This window comes from Phaenicophaeus curvirostris, chromosome 1, assembly GCF_032191515.1.
Source record: "Phaenicophaeus curvirostris isolate KB17595 chromosome 1, BPBGC_Pcur_1.0, whole genome shotgun sequence".
Classification (NCBI taxonomy): domain Eukaryota; kingdom Metazoa; phylum Chordata; class Aves; order Cuculiformes; family Cuculidae; genus Phaenicophaeus; species Phaenicophaeus curvirostris.
Genome location: NC_091392.1, coordinates 158,211,122 through 158,234,260, shown reverse-complemented (window position 1 = coordinate 158,234,260; position 23,139 = coordinate 158,211,122). Strand labels below are relative to the sequence as shown.

The 23,139-nt window shown below is 40.0% G+C and overlaps 1 protein-coding gene across 1 annotated transcript in view; it reads right to left on the bottom strand.

The window, feature by feature from the left end:
- TM9SF2 (transmembrane 9 superfamily member 2) overlaps positions 1–22,440 on the bottom strand; it is a 29,513-nt gene extending 7,073 nt beyond the window's left edge. The window contains exons 1-13 of the mRNA XM_069878858.1: positions 22,243–22,440; positions 15,529–15,596; positions 14,329–14,422; positions 13,478–13,605; positions 9,131–9,260; positions 7,297–7,421; positions 6,322–6,433; positions 3,748–3,827; positions 3,540–3,648; positions 3,284–3,416; positions 2,915–3,034; positions 1,966–2,023; positions 1,166–1,325 (exon numbers count right to left, since the gene is read on the bottom strand). Coding sequence (XP_069734959.1) covers positions 1,166–1,325; positions 1,966–2,023; positions 2,915–3,034; positions 3,284–3,416; positions 3,540–3,648; positions 3,748–3,827; positions 6,322–6,433; positions 7,297–7,421; positions 9,131–9,260; positions 13,478–13,605; positions 14,329–14,422; positions 15,529–15,596; positions 22,243–22,371 — 1,446 coding nt within the window. The 5' untranslated portion in view covers positions 22,372–22,440. The remainder of the gene's footprint in view (positions 1–1,165; positions 1,326–1,965; positions 2,024–2,914; positions 3,035–3,283; positions 3,417–3,539; positions 3,649–3,747; positions 3,828–6,321; positions 6,434–7,296; positions 7,422–9,130; positions 9,261–13,477; positions 13,606–14,328; positions 14,423–15,528; positions 15,597–22,242) is intronic.
- Positions 22,441–23,139: the final 699 nt, after the last annotated feature.

Genomic DNA, 23,139 nt, shown 5'->3' with positions numbered 1-23,139 from the left:
TTTTCAGCTGCTGCAGACTCCTGCTTTCTCCTTCTAAAATTCCCTGCATTTTGTTTTTCAAGATTTACTCCAAGAATCGTATTGGGGTAAACTTGTAAACCAAGAGAGTTCAATATGGCAATTAAACCTTAGTTTAAAATGCACACAAAGCTCAGCATCAAGGGAGAAAAGATTTCAGGCAGATAAATGCATACTTTGCCATCCTTCCCCTTTCATGTAGATTACATCAGGAGCATCAATAGATAGTTGCTAGGTAATTGCTTTCTGATTTGATTCTAATGTATCTGTGACACCTGTCATGTTGCCTGATCGTTTATCAAATCCTCCTTTCTTAAATGAACTGCCTCTGTACAATCCAGGGATCTTGCTGGAACTTCACCATGGTTGTCAGAAAAAACACACTGAATTCTGGTTAAGAAAATGGGATGGCTACAACTGACTTAAAAAAATGTCTTCAAAGATACTTAATTAATCTCAGAAGCTATTCCATGAAAGCTAGAGAGCTGGAACCCTGGCTTCCCACACAGGAAAAAAACCCCAAAATATCTGAACTTACAGGTCTTCCAAGTTTGTGGGGCACAGTAAACAGCTTTTTAACCAAAGAGGAAGAACCAGTTTCATTATTTAAGAAGGTCTGGTCACCAGCGTCAAAGAGCCCTCATATAAATAAGTAAAATTGTTCAGTTTAGGAACAAATCACAATTAACATCTGCCAAGCACTAATAACCACTCACAGAATACTATGGAAAGAGATTTCACAAGATCAGAAAACATCCTCAGCGCAGAGGGCAGGCAGGAACAAAAAACATGGGTGAAAAAGCAGAAATGCGTAAGTTGCCTCCCCCTATGCTTGGCTGGGTCAACTGTTTTTTTAGTAATGAAAGAGAAGCTAATTGAAATAAAAATTCCAAAATGCTTTATCCACAACAGTCACTCAATTAAATACAGTGATAACCTTAGTTGTTGTGGAGAAGTATCACCACCAATCAACTGAATCTCAAAGTCCTGGCATCCCAGGACTGGAAATCTAATGCAGCTCTAAAGTAACTGTACAGAACTGGAGCCAAAAATGCAACTCGCCTAGGTGCTACCTCAGCCACAGTCTGTATTACACAGTGAAAAACATATACAGATACTTACAAAACAATTTCTCAAAACCACTTACGTGTTTCTTAAAACCAAAATAGGCACCAATAAACGTCAGCGGTACAGATATGCAAAACCAGAGTGCCAAAATAGCAACCAAAGTACCAAACGGAATAGCTGCAGAAGAGCGTTCTCCCCACAGAATGAGGTTCATGATAAAAAAATCTGCAAATACAATTCTGAAAAATACATAAAACACTTAAAGCACAGAAATACTTAATATTTAATAATGTTAACAAAACAATAGCACTGCATTAAGATTTTAGTGTAAATCTCTGTTAAAACCAAAAGACACAGACAAAATATCCAAATTAAGAGGTCAAACAAGTAATTCTTTGTTAATCTAGGGGGATTGAACTCCAGCAAGAACTGATGTTCCAGCTAAGCAATTTCAAATGTAAGCTTCTCTTAACTACACTTCACGGTAAGACTGCTTACTGTGATTGAGTAGAAAAAAATTACCACAGTATTTGACACTATGTAAGACCAACTACAGTGTGGTCAGAGAAACAGCCTAGACAGTAAAAAAAAAGGCAATGAAAAAGTGTGCCTGTCTAAAACTTACTACTATCATAAAGCTCTTCCTTAAATCAACCTTTTCATATGATGAGAGTAAACAAATGCTTACTAAAAAATATCTAAGGATGATATGCTATTAACACATTCATCTTTGTCAAAAGTTCTGTAATATTCTTGTAGCTTCAGAATGAATGGAAAATGCAATAAGATTTACTTCACAGATGAAACTTGAAATTAGCTATGCATGTATGCAAAAGAAGCAATTTAATTATTTTAATCATGGTGATATCCTCAACTTACCCAGGACAAAGGAACGATGTCAGCAGGACATTTGTTTTCCATTTTTCACCTCCAAATGCTGTATTAAACATTTGACAGTCAGCAAAGCGTGCACTAAGCTCACAACTATTAACTTTCCAGCAGTTCACTTATTATTTTTAGCTTGCAAATACTCAAATAATGTGCTATCATGCCCAAATTTAAAATGGTAAACTAAACTTTCAGTCATAAAACTAAATTCCCTCATCACTTCGCTTAATTACAGAGCTTCAAAGCAAAGAAAAGCCTCAGATCGAGACCAGGAAAAGTATCCATCTAAATAAACTGAGTCTCTGACCATGTCATCAGCTAAAAGGAGGAAGGTGATTTGCAGTACTTTAAAGACTTCTAAAAACAGTTTAAACCTGGAGTGATTAAGAAGTTTAAGCTTTCCAGCATCTGACTGTAGGTTTCTACAACTACAGAACACATAATAATCCTTCCCCCGGGGCCCCTGCCATAGTCTGATAAGCACCATCCTCCCAAAGACCTAGGAACTAGCTAAAAAGAAATGTCAAATCTCAGCCAGAACAGAGCTTCACAATTTGGGGTGGGGGAGTTAATGAGTAGCATCGATGGCTAAAACTAAATGCAAGTTCCCACTGCCGCCCATCCCCCACCCCCCCCAGCTGCAGGAAACGGAAGTACAAAACTGTTTGATGTAATAAGCTTAGTACTAGCAAAATGGAATTTCCTTCCCAATCCCATAAATACACAGCAGCAAGAGCAGTTCAGGGTCTTTATGTGTGATCACACGAAAACCAATGTAACCGTGTCCGTGTACTCTACGTGTTTTCTGTTGTTAAGGTAAGTACATTTCTCCAACTTGCCCTTAGGGAAACTACAAATAGAACTGCAAAATAAAAATCACTTCTGTGATGACACTTGATTTTAATGACTTTAAGACCTGTTTTAAATAACTTTTACTCACATTTGTAGAACCTGGCAGCAACATAACCGGCTGGAGTTCCAAGCAGTACCCACAAAACTACAGCACAGGTCATGAGAGCTCCCCGATTAGCAGGTGACAAAAATCCCAGGCAGGCAAAAACTATGAAGCAGAGATGCACAACTTCAGAAAGTAACTATACATTTGACTTAAGAGTCAGTACATCAGTCATCTTAAAATCTGTGTATACTAAGCTGCACGTCTACTGTATCAGCTCAGCTGTTTCTAATCTTAAGACTTTTAAGAAATTTCTAGACAAAAACTAGACTGCTATTTTTACTAGTGCCACACAATTAGCAGTGAAAAACTCATCTGTACTTAACCAACCCCTTCTCCCGCTTTATTACTTACACAGGGTAACAAATGTCATTATTAAGATCTGTGTGCCAGAGCCTAGAAAAACAGACAGCAGCATTCCTTTTCTCGGGGGCCTGAAAATATCACCATGAACCAGTTTCCAGCCAAATTCTTCTTGAGCATCTTCCTGTAAAGAAAACATACCTATTTTAATACAGTAGATTGGCATTTAAATAGCCTGTTACAGAAACACATTTAGCTGAAAAGATTACATTTCAAGTAGGTTTTAGGAGGTACACTTCAGACTTACAGTGGAATCCATCTGATTATATCTTGCAATGTCTTTATGCAGTGTCCTCAACATAATCATAGCTACCATTCCGGACAGAAAGAGGACGATCACCAAAGAATTCATAATACTGAATTAAAAACAAACAAAAAAAAATCATCACTCAAATTGCAATGTAACCACTTCAGTACAGTACTCCTAAACACTTGAAGACAAACTTTTTTCTCACCTAAACCACTGAATGTGAGTGTGTGGCATGGATTCCAAAATATAATCCCATCTTGATGCCCACCTTATATTTTTTTCTTCCTGAAAGAGAAAACATATCAGTTGCAGATACAGTCAGTACTCAACTTATAAATTTATAAACTGATGTTCATGCAAAGCAACCTTAAATGTCGTGACAAACTGGAAATTTCACCTTGAATGCCTTAAGGGGATTAGTTTAATAACAGCTGCCTAAAACAAGCCTAAGATTTGACCATACAATCTAAACTAAAACATTTTCTCAATAGCATTGGGCACCCATGTCTTCTTAAGACATAAAGGCCTAACAGATTAATTTAACTGTGCTTCCTTCCTTCAGTAATTACATTAGTTCACCTGGAATTCCAATGAATAGCAAAATAATAAAAGAATATGCAGGTTTTGGCATATGAAAGTCAACACCGCAGACAATGAGAAACTAAACTCCAGCATAATATTCCACTTTCTAGATAGTGCTGTCCAAATTATCCTTTGCTTTCATACAGCCCTGTTTCAGTGCCAACGACCAATATAGCTACGTTCAGCTTACTCTACAAGACAGACAGGGAGACAACACGACAAAACTTGGATTGTTAGGAAGATGGAAACAAATTACTCCCTTCAGGCATTTCAACAGATGATACTTATTCAGACTGAACATTCATTGATCAGAAACACTTCAAAAGGAGCATTTGTTTTATTTTACAGACTAAACATGAAAAAAAAGGAATAAACCACGATAATCAGCCTGATTAGTATCAACTAATAAAAATTGCTAGGGGTCTTTCTGACAGGATGTTATTTCAGTAATTTATAACATACCAGAACAAGAGTGCTTTCCAGTAAAGCCAGTTTGTGAAAATATTAAAAAGCAGTGGGTTAAAAAAAATGTATCCAAGATCAAATATTTAGTTCACTGAGGTAATATAACTAGGTATCAAAGCAAGAAACAAGTTTCTAAACCAGCATCAACAACTCTAGGATAGAATTGCATCTTCCCCCATATCTATATTGCCTTTTTTCTGTCTTCCTGAGATAACCTGATCTGCCAGCCTTATGGAATTTCAGAAGCCTCCAAGTGATGTAACACTGTGCACGGGACAGGAACACACATGCAGATAGAAATGACCTTTTTTAAAGTGAAACACTACGATAGCATGAAGCTAAGGTCATTTTTAATCACCACAGGTTTCCAGAAGTACTTGCTTTTCAGTATACAACTTAATTTTGGCATCATAACAGATATTTCTCAAAATATAATTACAAGTCATGCATAATACAACCCGGTCTGAACGTTTTTCTTACGCGGTTTATTGTGCTTTGAACTTTACCATGCAATCCAGTACATTACTAGAGTAAAGAACTATCATGGTAGTTCTACAAACATTTCTGTAACGACTTTTAAAAGATAAAAGGGGTTCATGACTAAGAAACTGCAGCAGCATAATTATATTGTAAGACCAGTGCTTTACTGCGTACTTCTTGCAGTGGCAGGGGACCCCCCACCCTAACTCCATGCTACCCTCCAGCTTTAGAGATCAGCTGTGCAGTCTCCATTTCACTGCAGCTGAAATGCATTCTATAGCAGGCTCTAAATCTAGAATTAAGAAAGACTTGAAAAAAAAGTCTCGTAGTAACAATGGCCTATTGTTTTGAAAGACACCACGAACCTTGCTATCACAACAAGGTTAAACAAAAATAAAAACTGCCTTATTGCTATTTTTTAATCTATTAATCACCGAGATTTTTATTGAAGTCCTTAATGACAAAAAAAAGTATCGGTAGACTCTTTCATATCCGGAAGAATCACAGAACTATTGAGGGTGAAAATATGAACTGCTATGTGTAAACTATCCTCTCAATACATACACAAAGAGTCAAGAAATCCAAAGTGTTATTATCCACGTTCTTTTCAGTGAGTCACTTGCATTTGAGGTCTTAGACTAATAGTGAAACAGTTTGGGAAAGAGTGGGAAACTCTGGGAGACAATTTGAATGGCAACCTCAAAAAAAAAAAAAAGAATAATAATAAAATCTCTTGCTTGTCACCAGGATGAGACGCATTCCAGTATCACTGCTCCCTGCAGATGTCTGATATACTGCCTCTCTGCTTTTAAGCAGAGAAGGGAACAAACAATAAAAACTTCCTATGCTTTTGCAGATTTCCATGGGAGAATGACCTTGGAGGGAAGAAAACTTTGGCAGCAGGACTGCAGAAAATTATCAGCTTCAACCTACCTACAACAGAAATTTGCCAAAACACACAGTTTCTCAGACTTTAAGGGCTTGGACTGAAAAATAAACTACCAGACAACCTAGTTAAACATGAAAAGCGTGACGCTTTTAAAAAACACATATGCATTTCACATTCTTTTTGAGTGGAATGGTATGCAAAATTGTAAAGCGTGTGGTTAAATCTCAAGCCATCTTTGACATTACAGTTCAAATAAAATTTTAAACTCACAATTCTGAGATAATTTTAGTTGCTGATCTTCATAATTCAGAACATTAACGCACGATTTTAAGAAGTAACTACTATATAAAGCTTAGTACTCACTTGAAAAGAAACTGAGTATGTGTAAGCAATTTTGACTTCGCCATTAGCCTTATTACTTATATCCATAGGTACTCCCGAGCAATCAGGGTTGTCTGGATGAGTATGCTTGTAACTGCAGGAAGAAAGACAAAGTATGAAAGCTGCTTCACCAGAAACACTTTTAAGAAAGAATTCTTTCATCTTACAAAAGCATCAGCTTCATCCAGGATTCTCCCCTTAAATATAAAAATTGTTCTTATTGCCTCAAATTTCAGAGCTTAAGGAATGCATCATAAGCCCGTAACTTTTTTTTTTTTGATACTTGAGCTTTTTAAACAACAGTTGTATCTTCTAAAAAGAAAACCATAGAAGGCATAGCCTCTAAAGCAAAGCACCAAAAATTAAAGTCAGAGCACTCTGAAGAATCTCTGAAACACTCAAAAAGTTACAGCAAAATTAGGAACTTCTGTGAGAAGGATACTTCCATCATGATGGTGAACCAACAATGCAACAAACTCAGGTACACCAAGAACACAAAAGAAAGACAAGATGCTAAGAAATAACAAGACATCAGTTGTGCAAAAGCCACATAGACACCGGAACAACTGACATTTGTGAAATCATTCTATTCAAATCCCGATTGCTGAAGACATCAAACTCCAATTTGCTCTCCGATTGCTCCTGCATCAGGCACTGGTGGCCTATTCCACCACAAGATAACACTCCCCAGCAATGGTTACTTCACTGAACACATCACCGCCAGGTTTTATTTTATCATCTTCTTGGCTCAAATAGGAAATAGTGCACAAAGATGTATCGAATTCAGAACAAAATTATGTTAGATTGTTCTACATCACATTACATCAATCAATGGGAAAGCTCATCTACAGGTCACCTATCTGAGAACATTTCTGACTAGCAACAGGTCCCCACATCAAAGCAAGTCTCTTGGGATGGATCACTGTTTGACAACAAAAATTACTTGCGAGCACTAACCTTTTTGGTTCAAGCTTAGCAGCAACTAGTCTTGCTCCCAGAGCTTCATTTTCCACAACATGGTAAAAAATTTTTATGTCAACATGGTTGAAGATATAAAAAGTATCTTTTTCATGAAACTCTGACTGAAATGATAAAAGATGATGTTAAACAACCCAAAAGATAAGACATCTAAAAGCCTTAGGCAGAAGCTTACATAACAGATTTTAGAATGCATACAGTTTTTCTGTCAAAAAGTTCTACAAGATGAATGTGAGAATCTTGGAATACGAAGATAGTAAAGTCTTTCCATTGAAGTCTTCCATTAAAAAGACAAACGAGAAAAGATAATGCTAAGAACTATCTTACTACAGTTGAAAAGTAGAAGAATACATTTAAATATAAAATATGTTTACAAATATAAATAAAAATTTAAAAAATAAAATTAAATAAATTAAATATAAATATAAAATTAGATATAAAATTAAATAAAAATATAAAATTAAATAAAAATATAAAATTAAAATATTTCAGTAACTGAAAATGTCCCATTTTATTTAACTGAAGTAGCAAACTGAACGGATTAACTATGTGACAACTTTCATATCAGAAGAGTTTCATAAACATTAGCTATTTTAAAATATGCATAGTTTTCATATATTAAAACAGACCCTTCCAAGACAAACAATGCAAATAACTGCTTTCTGTGACAGAAGCACCCTGACATTTGAAACCAAAGATGCACAGAGATGAAGTGCCAGCAGCATCCAAGAACGCCGAATACAAATCTGAGGTAAAGGGAAACATTAGCTTGGAATTCCCACAGTTAAAGAGGTTTTTAAACGACAAGAATTATGTCTACTGAATTAATACTTCCTCAGGGTTCTATCACCACTGCTTTCTACACACACACCAATTATAAGAATAGTTATATAAATGATAAGTGTTCTTCTACAGTTCCTCAGCTACTCCTTCAAAGGCTATTTTCCCCCTATGAAAAAAAAAAATAGTATTTAAAGAAGATTCAAAGACTATTATCAGATTATGTATTTGATCATAAATGTCTCCATTCACATGAAGCCTCCAAAATAATTTTTTTACGCAGGCAAGGAAACAAAATTAGAAATTGTGGAAACTGCTGCCTTTGGTTGAGATCCATTAAGTAAAACTAACGATTCTGATAGAACCAAAAATCTCTTTAAGGTTCCCAGTGACCTATCTGTGGAAGAGGTCTGCAGTGATCTAAACACATCACGGACCTTCCATTGCACTGATTTCCATGATGCTTATAGTGCATTTATCTTAAATACATTTATTATTCCACCAGTTAATCCAATAGGTCTATCTTCCACAGGACAAGCTTTTTTTTAACTCAGAAATCTTCTATTTTGCCTTCTTCTATTAGCTCACCCAATTTTAGAGTAAGCAATCCTTGAAGAATTATTTCCATGCAGAGGTAAAAATATATCTGTGCAAACCTGCTTCCATGAAATCACTGCTATCCCACAAAAACAAAGTCCAAGCCTTCATATATTTAGACTTCTTAAGAAATGAAGGATGACACACTTTTCTCCTTCACTCTTTGCATGAATTAAATGCTATGCACATTCATCTCTCTTCATCTTTTAGAGCCCTTCCATATTACACAACAGAAGAGATAAGGCTCCTAGGGTTAGATGGCACAAATTGTGGTACTTGTAGAGTTATCAAAACATGTTACCTAGTTTTAAGTAACAAGGGTTCTTAAGATAGCGAGGACTTATCACAGAAACACGACACATGAAAAATGCCAGTCTTTACATTAGAAAAAAAGAGAATATTAAAAAAAAAAAAAGAAATAATCGCATAAACGTACATTAATAACACAGGCATCTTTTGGACGGCCATCTTCTGTAATATAGCAGCCAATAGGGAACCCAGGATTGCAGAACCTCTGGCCATCTTCAACATCGTAACACCAGGTCACTGGCATGTTGTCCACAATCCTGCAAATGGCATAGTGACATGTCATAGTCTTTCAAAATACACTGAGTGATGGAAAAAAACTCTAGATTATTATTAATCCAACTTTGCTACACTTGTTATTGGAAGATTAACTACAAAAATACTTCTGTCAGATTTTAACCCATGCACCGATTGCCAATCCAGTTTCAAAATGAGATATAAGCATGTAGCTCTTCAACTGAAACTTGAAAAAAGTTTCCTTTTTTAGAAAAAAAACAATTAACAAAAATGAGAACAGTTAAACATTGGAATAATCTCAGGCTCAGCTCAACAGGGTTCTGGGCCATCTCATTTAAACTACATATCACAAAAAAAAAAGTCAGACCAGATGATCCCCGAGGTCCCTTCCAACCTGGCATTCTATCAATATACTTCTTCAGAACATGGCTTGGGAATAGGAAGCTTACACTGGACTTGGTTTCTGACGTCCCCTTAAAAACACAGCCCAACACACAACACTCTCCCACTCCAAAGTCAGAACAATTTAACATTTCATTATTTTGTCTTTAAAATGGCCAGATTCATCCCCTAAACCACAAAAATGAATTCGATAATTTCAAGTTTAAGACAAAATACAAAAATTTACTTACACACATGCACATATGCAGCTTCTGCATTACTCTTGCACTACAGAATACATTTTTGCATGTCATTCTAAATTTTTATTGTGCATTAGAGCTAACGTGCAAGTTTTGGTTTTTTTTAATTATTTCTATTTAAGTGAATTTATGACCACTGACCCCAGCTGTAGTCCCCTGAGAGTACAGTCAAAACCCAAAATATACATTTAAGCACATAAAAAGATACCCAACATGGTGATCTGTCCCTTTGCAAAAGGGAATAAGCGGAAAAAAACCCAAACTTATTTCTTTATGATATGAAGTGTTTTAAGTAGCTCAAAGACAAATCCCAAAAGAAAGCCATTCAATTAAGACGTTAAATACAGTAGCTGCCCTTAGGGCTACATTAATTGCTCCAGGGTATGTTTTTAAAGGTCTATTAAAAAAACTTCACATATGAAAACATAAGACAACTGCCACTTTTTGTACATCACTAGACCAAAAAAAGACATCCCACTGAAAACAACACACAATTTTTATAAAACTTACCAAGCTACTGTATATCCTTTACAATTAAATGTCTCATCATCATAAACACTAGATTATTAACGTTAACGGATATCCAATAATACCTCATCAGGTAGTTTTAAATACCTAATTAAATGCAGGAATTATGACTTAAGACAATAAAAACAAAGCTTTATTTAGTCTGCTGTGTATTGTAACAGTCTCTAAAGTAGCACTGTTTTCTAAAGCACTTCAATAGATGGGGATAAAGAGACCAGTGCATACTGCCTTTGCTCACACAACATGAAGATTTGCAGCACCCCTAGCACTAGTTACCAGCCAGAAAGAAGTAGCAATGGTCTTGGCTCATATTGACACAGTGAAAGAGGTGAAGACAGGCCTTCCAAAAACACAGTTCCCAGGTTCTCAGGAGACTTCAGGGACTATCCCAGTCGCGAGGAGCAGTAGCACCAATCGAATCCTACTCACTGCTCCATGCTAATACGGTGTACAATTAAATTGCTAATTAGGAGCTATTCCAGATGCAGATTCATTCATTACACTTGGACCATATTTAGAATTTTACCTCCATAATATACGCTAGAGATACCTCTTGCTTTTTGTCAGTCTTTTAATTTCATAATTGAAACCAGGTAAAGCATTAGCCTGTTACATATGAGTTTGGTTGGCGTAAAGCATCTTCTTCAGCAAGGGCACACTGAGATGCCTTTAAGCAGCAATGCTGGAACGAATTGATAGTTTAAGAAGCAAATAATTTTTTATAGTTAATCTTCAAATTTAAAATGACTTGAAGAGATTATACACATGGGGCAGATATGCTATACAACAGTGCTCTTACATTTCTCTCAAGAACATCTGGTGATGAACATTGTCAGCCAAGATATCAGCACAGCTGAGTCGAATTCAATATGTTGGTTCCTAATCTTATTAAGTGGCTTTTAAAATCTTAAGAGTACTTTGCACTATCTGTGTTCCCCAGGAATTCCATGATAAATTGAAGCTGGATAATAAACCTCTATTAAATCCTCACTAAAGCTACCTTGCTGATCCCTGTACAACATACCCCTGTACCATACTCCCACACCACGCATCATTCATCACAAAATCCAGCCACTTCCACTTTGCAAAACTGTGGCTGAGGACGACTATCACTATATAGACAAACAGGGACTCTTCTGTCCCTGTTTGCCACTGGTTCTGAAGTTTTAAGGCTCTGGGCCTAGCAAAAAAAAAGTATAGGTCCTGTGGAAAAAAAAAGTTCCCCCAAAAAGGGAAGTTTTCACACTGAAAAACAGAACTACATCTTACTAAAATATGAACAGTCCTATCAAGTTAGCTGTATGGGCCAAAAAATAAACTTACATACAGTAAGCATATTTGTAAAACAAATTAATCTAAGGCGGGGGGGGAAGTCTAAAGCACTTTTCTGTGTGACTAGTTTTACACAGCTCTGTTTCAGTTTTCATCAGCTCAAGGTTTGGGCTTTCCTAAAAAAAAAAAACCAAAAACTTTCTTTGAAAGAGTGACAGGATCACAGCTTTGGGAAATATTTTTCATGTATGCACAAAAACATACACAAATTTTAAAGCTGAAGCTTTACAACAGACCAACGTGTAACCATGAAATTCAAGGTGCTGTGACTATTACAAATATATGCAGTATTCAATTGGAATACAACCAAATCCAGCACGTTTAAAGTTCTGCTTATTTCAGCATTGGGCATCTACACATTGAATCCCTGCAAAAGCAGCTGTTACGTTCAGGGTCTTTAATACATCCCTGTTCACCTGAATAATCATGCAGCTATTGCCTGTGAACCCTTCTGACCTAATCTGCCAACTTCCAACTATTTCATAAGGTTCCCAGAAAGATTACATAGTGAGCCAGTTTACCCCTAAAAAGGATTATCCCATATTGGTTCCCCAGAGCAGTAGAAAATGTAGTCACTGCCTTTCCAGCACAGGTGGCTGTTTCAGAACTGAAGAAATGGAATGTGACATTACAGAAAAACATTTAACGACAGTGGCAACATTCAATATTTCACTGGCATTTTAACTAAAATATCCAGAAGGTTTTAATTTAATTAAATGAAGACCAAAACGTTTGTTTCGGTGAAGCAAGGAGCACACATTTGGAGTCATATGGGCAACATTGCTTAATTATGTTTACATATTACGTGCAAAGACGCGCCACAGGAACTCTGACAACTTCATGCTGAAGTTGTTCCTTCTACTCTTGCACCCAAAGGCTGCTATTAGCACAGCACACTGACAAACACCAACGGCACGTGGCACAGCTGGCTATTTTCAATGTGAAGATGGAACCTACTGATAAACATCTCCCAGCTCTTGGATGTGTGTGCACAGCATGGCTATATCCTAACTGAAAATCAGTGTGAGATTCAGTGTGCATATCCGCGCCCACTGGAAGAAAGCGTCCGTGTCCAAGCAGTAACAGAGCTCCAGTATGCTCCAGGAGAACTCAGATGGTTACAGAAGGACTCGGAGAACAGGAAAGGACCAAGTGTTCATGCATTCCTCAAAATTATTTCATTAATAAAATTTCATTGGCCGCCTTTCACTTCCATATCCTACAAGAGAAACTCTGTGTAAACCTTCTTCAGAACCATTGATCTTACCTCCTAGACACAACAGTTGAAGGGTAGTGCAAAAACTCTCGAGGAAAACAAAGATGACAATCACAGAATCACTAGATTGGAAAAGACCTCCACGATCATTGAGTCCAATCATAACATAGCAATAGAATGAATGTCTCTTAAGACTATTCTTAAGCCAGGGCAAGATTAACTTCTACATTTACAGCTGCAAAGAAATAGCAGTATTTTACAGTGAGCACAGAGACAGCACAAAAATCCACACAAAGCTTTGTGTTTGGAAACAGACTCGTTTCCACTATACCTCGTGCTTATCCTTCAAGTGAAGGAAAATTTTTATGAAGACAAACAATACAATATCTTTTGCAAGAACAGAACGAGAACAGATTCAGTGCAAATACCTAGTGTTCAACTTGCAAAGACAAAATGATAAACTAAATTAGATTATGACCAACATACCAGACTAACTAAACTATGAATTTTGATATCAACTTACCAATGATGTTGATAATTCAGTAGCATGCTTTTTTTCAAAAAGTCTAATTTCTGTTTATCTTCTGGCTTTGTGGTATCATATGTCTTTGTACAAACAGATTTACACGTCTCCTTCTTGTTGAATGTGAACTGAGAAAAATGAAAGGCATATGAGCAAAAAATTTGTAACAAACTTCACGTCATTTCAGTATTTCACAAGTTTCCCATACACCTTTGTAACTGACTATACTATTGTAATAAAAATACCTAAGAAATCACCAAGTACTTCTGCTAACGCTCCAGAGGAGATTTTTATATTGGTGTGTGCTATAAAACCCTCCTCTGCTCATTGTAGGAGCCCTATGCTAAGAGCTCCTTTTTACTGATTAAACCCTGTTTCCTGCAATGATTTACCAAACACATCACTCGACCTCACAGCAGCAATGCCGCCCCAGGCAAATTCAATTGATAACTTCCCCTTACTACATGTAGGAGAGAAGGTGAGGGCTTCAGGCACCATGAAAGACAAGCTAACTAATACCATTTATAATTGTTCCATTTTACAGCTGCAGTTTTTCAGATCTGGTTCAAAGAAATAAAAGTACTCAATTCCCTCTAACAAGGGGACAGCTGAAGAGACAGTATCAAGCTTTCTCTCTGCCAGGAGACAGAGAGAAGACAAGCTCTGCAGCATTTCAGGCTACCACTTCATGATGCAAAGAGCACAGTCACAATCAGGTTAAACTGACAGACTGCTGTTCTGTGAAATTTCAAATTTTGAAGCACTTTGAGATAAAGCCTTTGTGAAGAGGATCTTCAAGGTTCATTACATTTGAACACGCATAAGATCGAACACCACTAGTCAGAACTAACCCTGTAAGGAGATGGTTCTATCCTTTCTCCAAACAATACTTGGCCGAGGTTTTCAGAGGGACGCTTCTTTCCTTCCGCTTGACAAAAATCAAACCTGAATTGGAGAAAAGACATGAAAGTTAATAAAGAAATCTCAGCCGCAAATATTAGACCTTGGTGTTCCCAAATCAACACCTTCATCACAAGTAAAGGAACTATGCAGCTTTCCTTCTAGACAACAGTTTCTTCAAAGCATGAAAACCACAGTCCCACTTTGAAAGAAAAAAGACAAAATAAACCGAATGATCAAACCTCTTCATCAGCTATTTCAGAACTCAGTTTATATTAAACATAGTAGCATAAAAGTTTTCTTAAGTAATTAGAAGTTTCCTATTTAACAGGGATATCTGCCAAGAATTAAACCTTCACAGAGTTTCATGACAACTCTGTGAGAAAAGCATGCAGGCCAGATTCCTAGGCAGGAGGGAATAATAAGAGCAATAAATAAATAAATAAATACACACACACATACAGACAGCTGCTTTACAACAAACACTATTAAATCAGCAGGTTACTGCAGTTTCATTCACCAACACATTTAACAGCACATCCTCCAAGCTTTTTCAACCTCATTTCAAGTATATCCCATTTAACATTCATTAAAGTTCAGACATAACTGCTTAACCTCTTCAATATTAACAGTCAAAATCTTTTTTGAGGCAATAACTTTACATAGTTGTACCAGGCACTGGTACATTTTCTGCACTCCTATGATGTGTACCATGAAAACATTTAACACCTCATTAAGGTAATTGCTGCGAAGATCACACCTCATTACCACTTAAAGTCATCTGGCTATAGGCTACTAAAGACAGCAGTAATACTTCGATCTATAAAATGAAAACTAATGTTGAAGAGAAAATGTTTTATACACACACACACATTTTAACCTTAAGTTACTCTAAAATAGTGATTCGAACTACAACAGGGCCTATGCCATCCTTCTAAAGTATAAACAATGACAAGAAGGAAGAAGGAAGCAACATACACATCCGTCTGGTTGAAAAGTCTATATTTGCAAATGTATATTAACAAAATAAATAGAGATTCCTCATTGGCAAACTGCTGAAGCAGTATGTAGATAATACTGTAAGATAAGTTAAACTAACCTTTTTGAAAGGACCGACAGCTTAAATGACATAAGCAGTGTAATATACTTACGCAGTGTATTCGTAGGGAAGGACAGATTCTACTGAGTCAAGCCGGTTCACAAACAGCTCGATTACAGACTGAAAGAATGGAAATAATCAGATATATTAAGGCACTTATTCAGTTCTGATGGATATGCAAAAACAGTTTTGTGTCAATAAGGTAAAGGAAAGCAGGAAATATAATATTTGTGTAACTATGCATCTTGAAATGTAGAATCTTGTGCAATGAAATGTTATCTGCTGAAAGCGTACGTAAAACACTATCTAACCATCACAAAAACAGTGACCACATGACAAAACCACTTTAAGGCTAACATAGGCATTCAAACTACAGGATAGCGAGAAATGTGCACAAGACTAAGTTATCACAGTTGCCAATGTTTTAGTTTAATGCATCAAGTTAGAGACGTTATTAGTCATCACCACAACTTTTGGGTAATAAAAGTCTTAAAAGAACATGAATAAAAGCACAGATAATTAAGCTGCTCCATAATTTTATTTATATAGCAAGTGAGAACGGCACTTCAAGGATTTAAACATCGTATTATGAGTTTGAACAGAAGCTCTTTCCAAAGACAAGGCAAGGATATTCACATTTACCTTCTTAAAAAGGTTAATTAGTAACTGTAGCAACTCTTGAGTAAGAACTTGAATTTCAGCCTGCTGTGGTTTCAGACTACTTCAGTCTACGCACATTAATTACAGAGGGTGTATCCTGCTGCTACAGAAAGGGAGAGGTCTTACTTTTCTCACTTAGCCTCAAAATCCCTTCCCTTATTTATCCTAATCCCACAGTCCCAATGTTTCAACTGTTTACCTTGCACTGGTTTTTGCAGTTATCTGCTTGCACAGTAGACCAATTCAACTGGCTAAACCAGCAAGACTTACCCCTCAAAAATCTTTAAAGAGTGATTTTTAGCAGCATAGCAAGCTGAACTGTCTTACTGTGCAATTACACAACAGCTGGAGACAGCAAAAGGAAGGTGAGTGCTTTCAGGAACAAGACCTCCCCCTTTCAACAGCAAGCCAGCTATTTTCTCACCATGAATCCACAGGAGATCTTTTCCTCCCTAAGAAAACTCACTTAAGTTTAGCTAAGCCAAAAAATTCTGGAGGAGAGTCAAAAAAAAAAGAAAGAAAAAAGATGGAACTGTTCAAAGGTATCTATGGCTCAGATGCTTCAGTCAGGTACTGTTTTACTGATATCCACGTGCAAGTCAGGATAGAGTTCCATGAGAGGAAGGTAGGTGAGAGCTGTTGCGTTGACTCACTAAGTAAAGACACACTTCACGGCTCTCCTCTCTCCTCTGCAGTAAGCCATGCGGATCTGCGGCTCGCTCGCCTCTGAGGCGTGCAAGCTTGTCACGATTCTCTAAGTCACTTCAACTCACTAACACAGCAAACAAACTAGTTTGGCAAAGAAGATGGATAGCTTCCTGCTATGTTAATAAGCTCAGAAAGGGATTTAACAAATAACATAGCTGGGGCAGCGCAGAAGACAGGAACACATTGCCCAGAGGAAGACGGGAATGAAATCTCTCACTTCCAGCAGCAAGGAATTAAACTGCCCCAGTTGGTCACATAAACAGCCTCAGATTAGCTGTTTTTCTTAAAAGATTTAACTGAATACTCCGATTCTCCACAAGAAGTACATGCATTACTGCATATCAGCATCTTTGATAAACAATTTCCCATACAACAGCAAGACCCCTCTGGAACGATTGGTATTTTTTTAAACTAGGTAAGGATTCTTAATGTTCAGGCAAGAGTTTCTATTTAAGTCTGCACAGATCACATTCTATTTCTGATGATATTTCAGCCAGAAACAGGAAAAATAGTCAAACCAAGCTTGCACAAGCAGATTAGGAGACAGCTCTGAGGAAGAGGGAAAGCCATGAGTCATTCTCGTGCTGCTGGCTACACGCCCCACTACCAACTTCCCATTCCACCTCAGCAAGGAGACTCACAGAGGTAACAGACAAGTAGTACCATTTACAGATCTGGTCTGTGGATCGAAGTCCTCAAGGCAGAGGAAAACTTAATATTGCTACTGACATCACAATCAGTGGCAACTGTAAGAACTCTGAGAGAACACACTAAAAAATTAAGGTTGTCCTGGGAAATTTAGTTTGACCCACTTACATAAATATTGATACAGTAATTATCACATATTGTTTCCCCTCACCAGGTGCCAGACTACATTCAGTTGCATACAACATGGAGAGAATTAGATGCAATTTAGACTTCTCTGCATGGCTGTGTCTCTCTTCATACATAAATTGGCTGTTACAACACAGAGGAATATAAAAGGTAACTAATTTCAGAAAGAGGCATTTGCAATAATACACCTGTTGAGGTTGTTGTAAAATATTCATCTAGCCACTTAATTTACACTACCTAAGCACCTCACTTTACATTTACAGACTACAAATTTTCAGGATAGACACACAAATATTTTGTACACATCATATGAGTAAAAAAAAAAAACAAAACAACCCAGAGAGTTTTGAGAAAGATCACCCCATAAGTCTCTCAGCTTGGTGACAAAAGATGGTGGGCAACCTGCTTTACTTGACTTTACAAAAAATAAAAATCTTTGTGCCACAATCATAGCTTAATAATTCAGACACAGCACTTTTTCAGTGACATTTAAAAAAAAAAATCCTACAGACTGCAGCTTTCTAGCCTGTACTTCAAGAAAAAAATTCCTTAAGAGGGTGGTGCAGCCACTTTAGCAGGTCACCCAGGGAGGTGACAAATGTTCCATGCTTGGATGTCTCAAGACTTTCTTAAACAAAGGAAGAGCTGACCTGAACCAGTGTTGGCAAGAATCCTGCATGAAGCTGGAATATGTGACCTCCCGAAGTCACTTCTGAACACCATTTCTATGGATCCTATAAAAGAATGTCCACAGAATGCTTTGCTACCACAACCGAAGCAGCATGGAAACAAGAGTGAAAACATCCACAGTAATGTGTTAAAGGTAAGAGTCTCTTGGTCTGAATGGAACAGTACAGTTAAAGAAAGGAAGAGACATTTATAGCAACTATGCCTTCATTGTGCTTTTGGCTTATTACCTGCTCTACTGATTCATGACAGCAAATGGACAAAGTCAGTGCAAGGTGGCTACCAGAAACACACAGTTTAAATAGACTGTTATTCTGAAGAATCATGAATCATTGTTTCATGTAACACAAAAGGTGACAGATCAGGAAGTATGAGACAGGCGCTTCCAACAACTATAATACAAGGGATCATAAAAGCTGTTGGCCTTGAACTTTCTTATTCAAGTCTCAAAGCATGGCCTGGTGTAATTTTCAACATATCGGCAGTGAACAACTTCTACAGCTCACCCAAAGCAGCAAAGACTATTGTAAATACAGATTTCCTACTAGCCAATGTCCTTACCAACAGGTAATTTAGTCATGTGAACTTTTCTTAGCATTTATGTAGGCATGAAAATGAGTTTCAGCTTCACTTGAGACTCAAGTGCCAAGAAGCCCCTATACTTCAGATTCTGGCAGCCAGGAAGTCACAGCAAGGAAAGTTTGCCTTGATTTTGTATCTGCTTGCAGTCACTGGCTGCTCGCTCCTGTCAGGAATCACCCTTTACACACCCCCCTACCCTCAGCATCCTGTCACTGCGATTCTTACTTTCTGCAGCTTCCCAATGAGTATTTAAAAGGCCCAGAGAGACAAGCAGCTGGGGGGGCCTACAAAAATGATCAGAGGGCTGGAACACCTCCCCCCTGAAGACAGGCTGTGAGATTTGGGGTTGTTCAGCCTAGAGAAGAGTGCAAAGGAGACCTTACTGTGGCCTTTCAGTACTAAAAGGAGGCTCATAAGAAAGAGGGAGGGAAATTTTTTAGCAGGTCCTGTAGCAATGGGACATGGGGTAATGGTTTTAAACTGGAGAGGTTTAGGCTAGGTATTAGGAAGAAATTTTCCACGCTGAGGGCGTTGAGGAACTGGAATAGGTTGCCCAGAAAGGTTGTAGATGCCTTATCCCTAGAAGCATTCAAGGCCAGGTTGGATGGGGTCTGAGAAACCAGATCACGTTGAAGGTATCCCTGCCCATGGCAAAGTGGGGTGGCGGTTGGAACTGGATGATCTTTAAGGCCCCTTCCAACCCAAGCCATTCTAGGACTGTTTTTGTAACTCACAAGATGAACTGCTGGCTCTTGCCTTGCCTGCGTAGGACTGCAGGCTCTTCACCATTGCTGATGCCAGTGGGAACTGAAACACACTCAAAATCCCAGTGGCGACAGCCCCTGGGGATGCCTGGCACATTACACTGAGGTGGCTACAAATTCTCTGGAATAAACTAAATTACCTGTTGGTAAGGACATTGGCTGGTAGGGAATCTGTACTTACAGTAGTCTTTTCTGCTTTGGATGAGCTGTAGAAATTGTTCGCTGCTGCTGGGACGTAAATTAAACCAGGCCATGCCTTGAGACTTGAATAAGAAAGTTCAAGACCAATAGCTTTTATGATCCCTTGCCTTACTGTTGCTGGAAGCAACTGTCTCTTGCTTCCTGATCTGTCACCTTCTGCGCTACACAAAACATTGGTCCACGATTCTTCAGAATATCAGTCTTGTTTAAACTGATACCAAAAATGCTGGCAAATAAACTCTCCAAGACTTGTTTTTAGAGTTTTAGAAAGAAAGCATCCTTCATCAGGCCTGTGCAATGCGAGGGAGTGATCTCCATCAATCACATGCAATGAGACAAGAGCTGGGGACATGCATACGTATAAAATTTCCCAGAAATCTTATGTATATTCTGTTACTTTCCAAGGACTAATTTTAATGTTATTATGAACTTCACGGCAGTCAAAACTCTTGCTAAATTAGAGCTGGCTCCAGCTCTCTGCCTGACCTTACATTCGAGATAGAGAAAGGCCACAAACCAGGGTGACTACAGAAGACACATCTGTTCAGCACAGATCATACTGAACACAAGAAGTTATCATCTCCAAAGAATGAACAGTGTCTGGGAAAAAAAACACTGAAAGAAAACATATTGTCAGAGGGACATTCGGTCTACCTTCCAAAAATACAGTTACTTAGATGAAACTTTGAATGATATAATCACTAGGTTGGAAAAGACCTTTGAGATCATTGAGTCCAACCATACTTATCTATTACTAAATCATATCCCTAACCACTTCATCTACCTGTCTTTTAGATACCTCCAGGGCTGGCAACTCAACCACCTCCCTAGGCAGCCTCTGCCAGTGCCCCATAACCCTTTTGACGAAGAAATTTTTCCTGATGTCCAATCTAAACCTCCCCTGGAGTACCTTGAGGCCATTCCCTCTCGTTCTTTCTTGTTTTATCACCTGTCACTTGGTGAGAAGAGACCAACACCCACCTCACTATAACCTCCTTTCAGGCAGGTGTAGACTATGATAAGGTCTCCCCCTAGCCTCCTTTTCTCCAGGCTGAACAACCTCAGTTCCCTCAGCTGCTCCTCACAGGACTTATTCTCCAGCCCCTTCACCAGGATCTTAAATCTTCTTTAACTTAAATAAAAAATATTCCACTTTTTGTAATAGTAACTATGTCTTGTATCAAAACTGCGCACTTCTAGTGACTGCCTTGTATTGGGTTATAGAAACAGAATGGTCTGGGTTGGACCAACAGACTCAAGTGCACACAGACAGACACATGTGCACACAAGTCGCACGCAGACACACAGTCACAGATCACACACACGCGTGCACATGTCACACAGCCACAGGTCACCCGCACTTGTGCACACAGGTCACACCCAGGTCACACTCACCAGTCACACACAGACTGGGCATGCACACTTCCTCAATGATCACACCGATCACTCATGCACTGATCACACTCACTCACACCCCGATCTCACCCCGACTGCAGTCACTCCCTGAACACACTCAGTCACTCACTCTCCGATCACACACACACTCGCTCACACCCTGACAACACTCAATCACCCCCCGATCACACACTCACTCCTAATCACCCCCCGATCACACACTCGCTCTTCGATCACACATACTCTCACTCTGCAACCACACTCACTCCCCAATCACATTCAACTCACCCCCTTACTCACACTCACTCCCTGATAACACTCGCTCACCCCCCGATCACACCCCCGAATCACACTCACCCCTCGATCTCACACACACTCTCTCACCCTGATCGCAGTCACTCCCTGAACACACTCAGCCAGTCGCTCTCCGATCACACACACTCTCTCCATCACTCAGTCCCATCACACTCACACTCGCTCACACCCTGACAACACTCAATCACCCCCTGATCACACACTCACTCCTAATCACACCCCGACCACACTCACACTCTTCGATCACACATACTCTCACTCCCCGATCACACATTCACTCTTCAATCACACATACTCTCACTCTGCAACCACACTCACACTCACTCCCCACATTCACTCACCCCCTTACTCACACTCACTCCCTGATAACACTCGCTCACCCCCGATCACATCCCCATCACACTCACCCCTCGATCTCACCCCCTCACCCCTCCATCTCACCCCAATCGCACTCTCTCACACCATGATCACACACACTCACCCCGCGATCACACTCAGTCTCTCACACCCCATCACACACACCCCCCTCAATCACACACACGCTCACTCCCCATCACACACTCCCACACGCTCTCAGCCCCCGACCCCACCCCTCCCGCGGGCCGCTCCCCCGCTCTCACCTTGCACTCGGGCTTCCCCGTCCCCTCCTCGCAGAAGCTGACGGGCGCCAGGCCGGGCAGGTAGAAGGCAGCGGCGGGCGGGGCGGCGGCCGCCAGGGCCGCGGCCATGAGGAGGCGCCTCAGGGCCATGGCGGGAACGCGGGGCGCGAGCCGGGGCCGGGGGTGGGAAGCCGGGCGCCTCGCGCGCTCCCGCGGGGCGGAAAGAGCGGCGGCTTCGCCTCCCGCCCCCTGGAGCGGCCGCCGACTTCCGGCTTCGCTCCGGCGCGCGACACGTCACCCCGCGGGGCCGGCGTCCGCTTCCGGCCTTAAAGCGCCGCCCGCCGCGGTGGCTGCGGCGGCGCCATCTCCGCCGGGGTGGGAAGGGGCAGGCGGAAGCGACGCCCCCGGATGGGAGGAGCGCGCCCCGGGGGAAAGGGGCGGGGTGCGGGGTCCCGGGGATCTTCGGCTCCCGTCCCTCCCGCCCCCTCCGACGGCCACTTCCGGCTTCGCCGTGGCGCGCGGGGAAAAGCGTTCGCTTCCGGTGTTATGGCGCGTTCCTTCCGGCCCCCGCCCCACCGCGTGGTCACGGTTGCTATGGCAACGCGGCGTCCGGCCAGAAGGGGAGGGGGGAGCGATCCCCGGGGGGACGAGCGGCCCCTGGCGGAGGGGATGGGGGGGAGCAGTGTCTGTAGGGGGAGCAATCGCTGGGAGTGGGAGCCACCCTGGGAAGAGGGACAACCTCTATGGGTAGCAGCAATCCCTGGGTGGTGGGAGCAACCTCTATGGGTGGGAGTGACCACTGGCAGAGAGGACAGGTCTTTTCCAACCTTAATGATTCCATGAGAGCAATAAGGTTCCCCCTCAGCCTCCTTTTCTCTGCGTTGTTTAGCCTGGAGAAGAGGAGGCTGAGGGGGGACC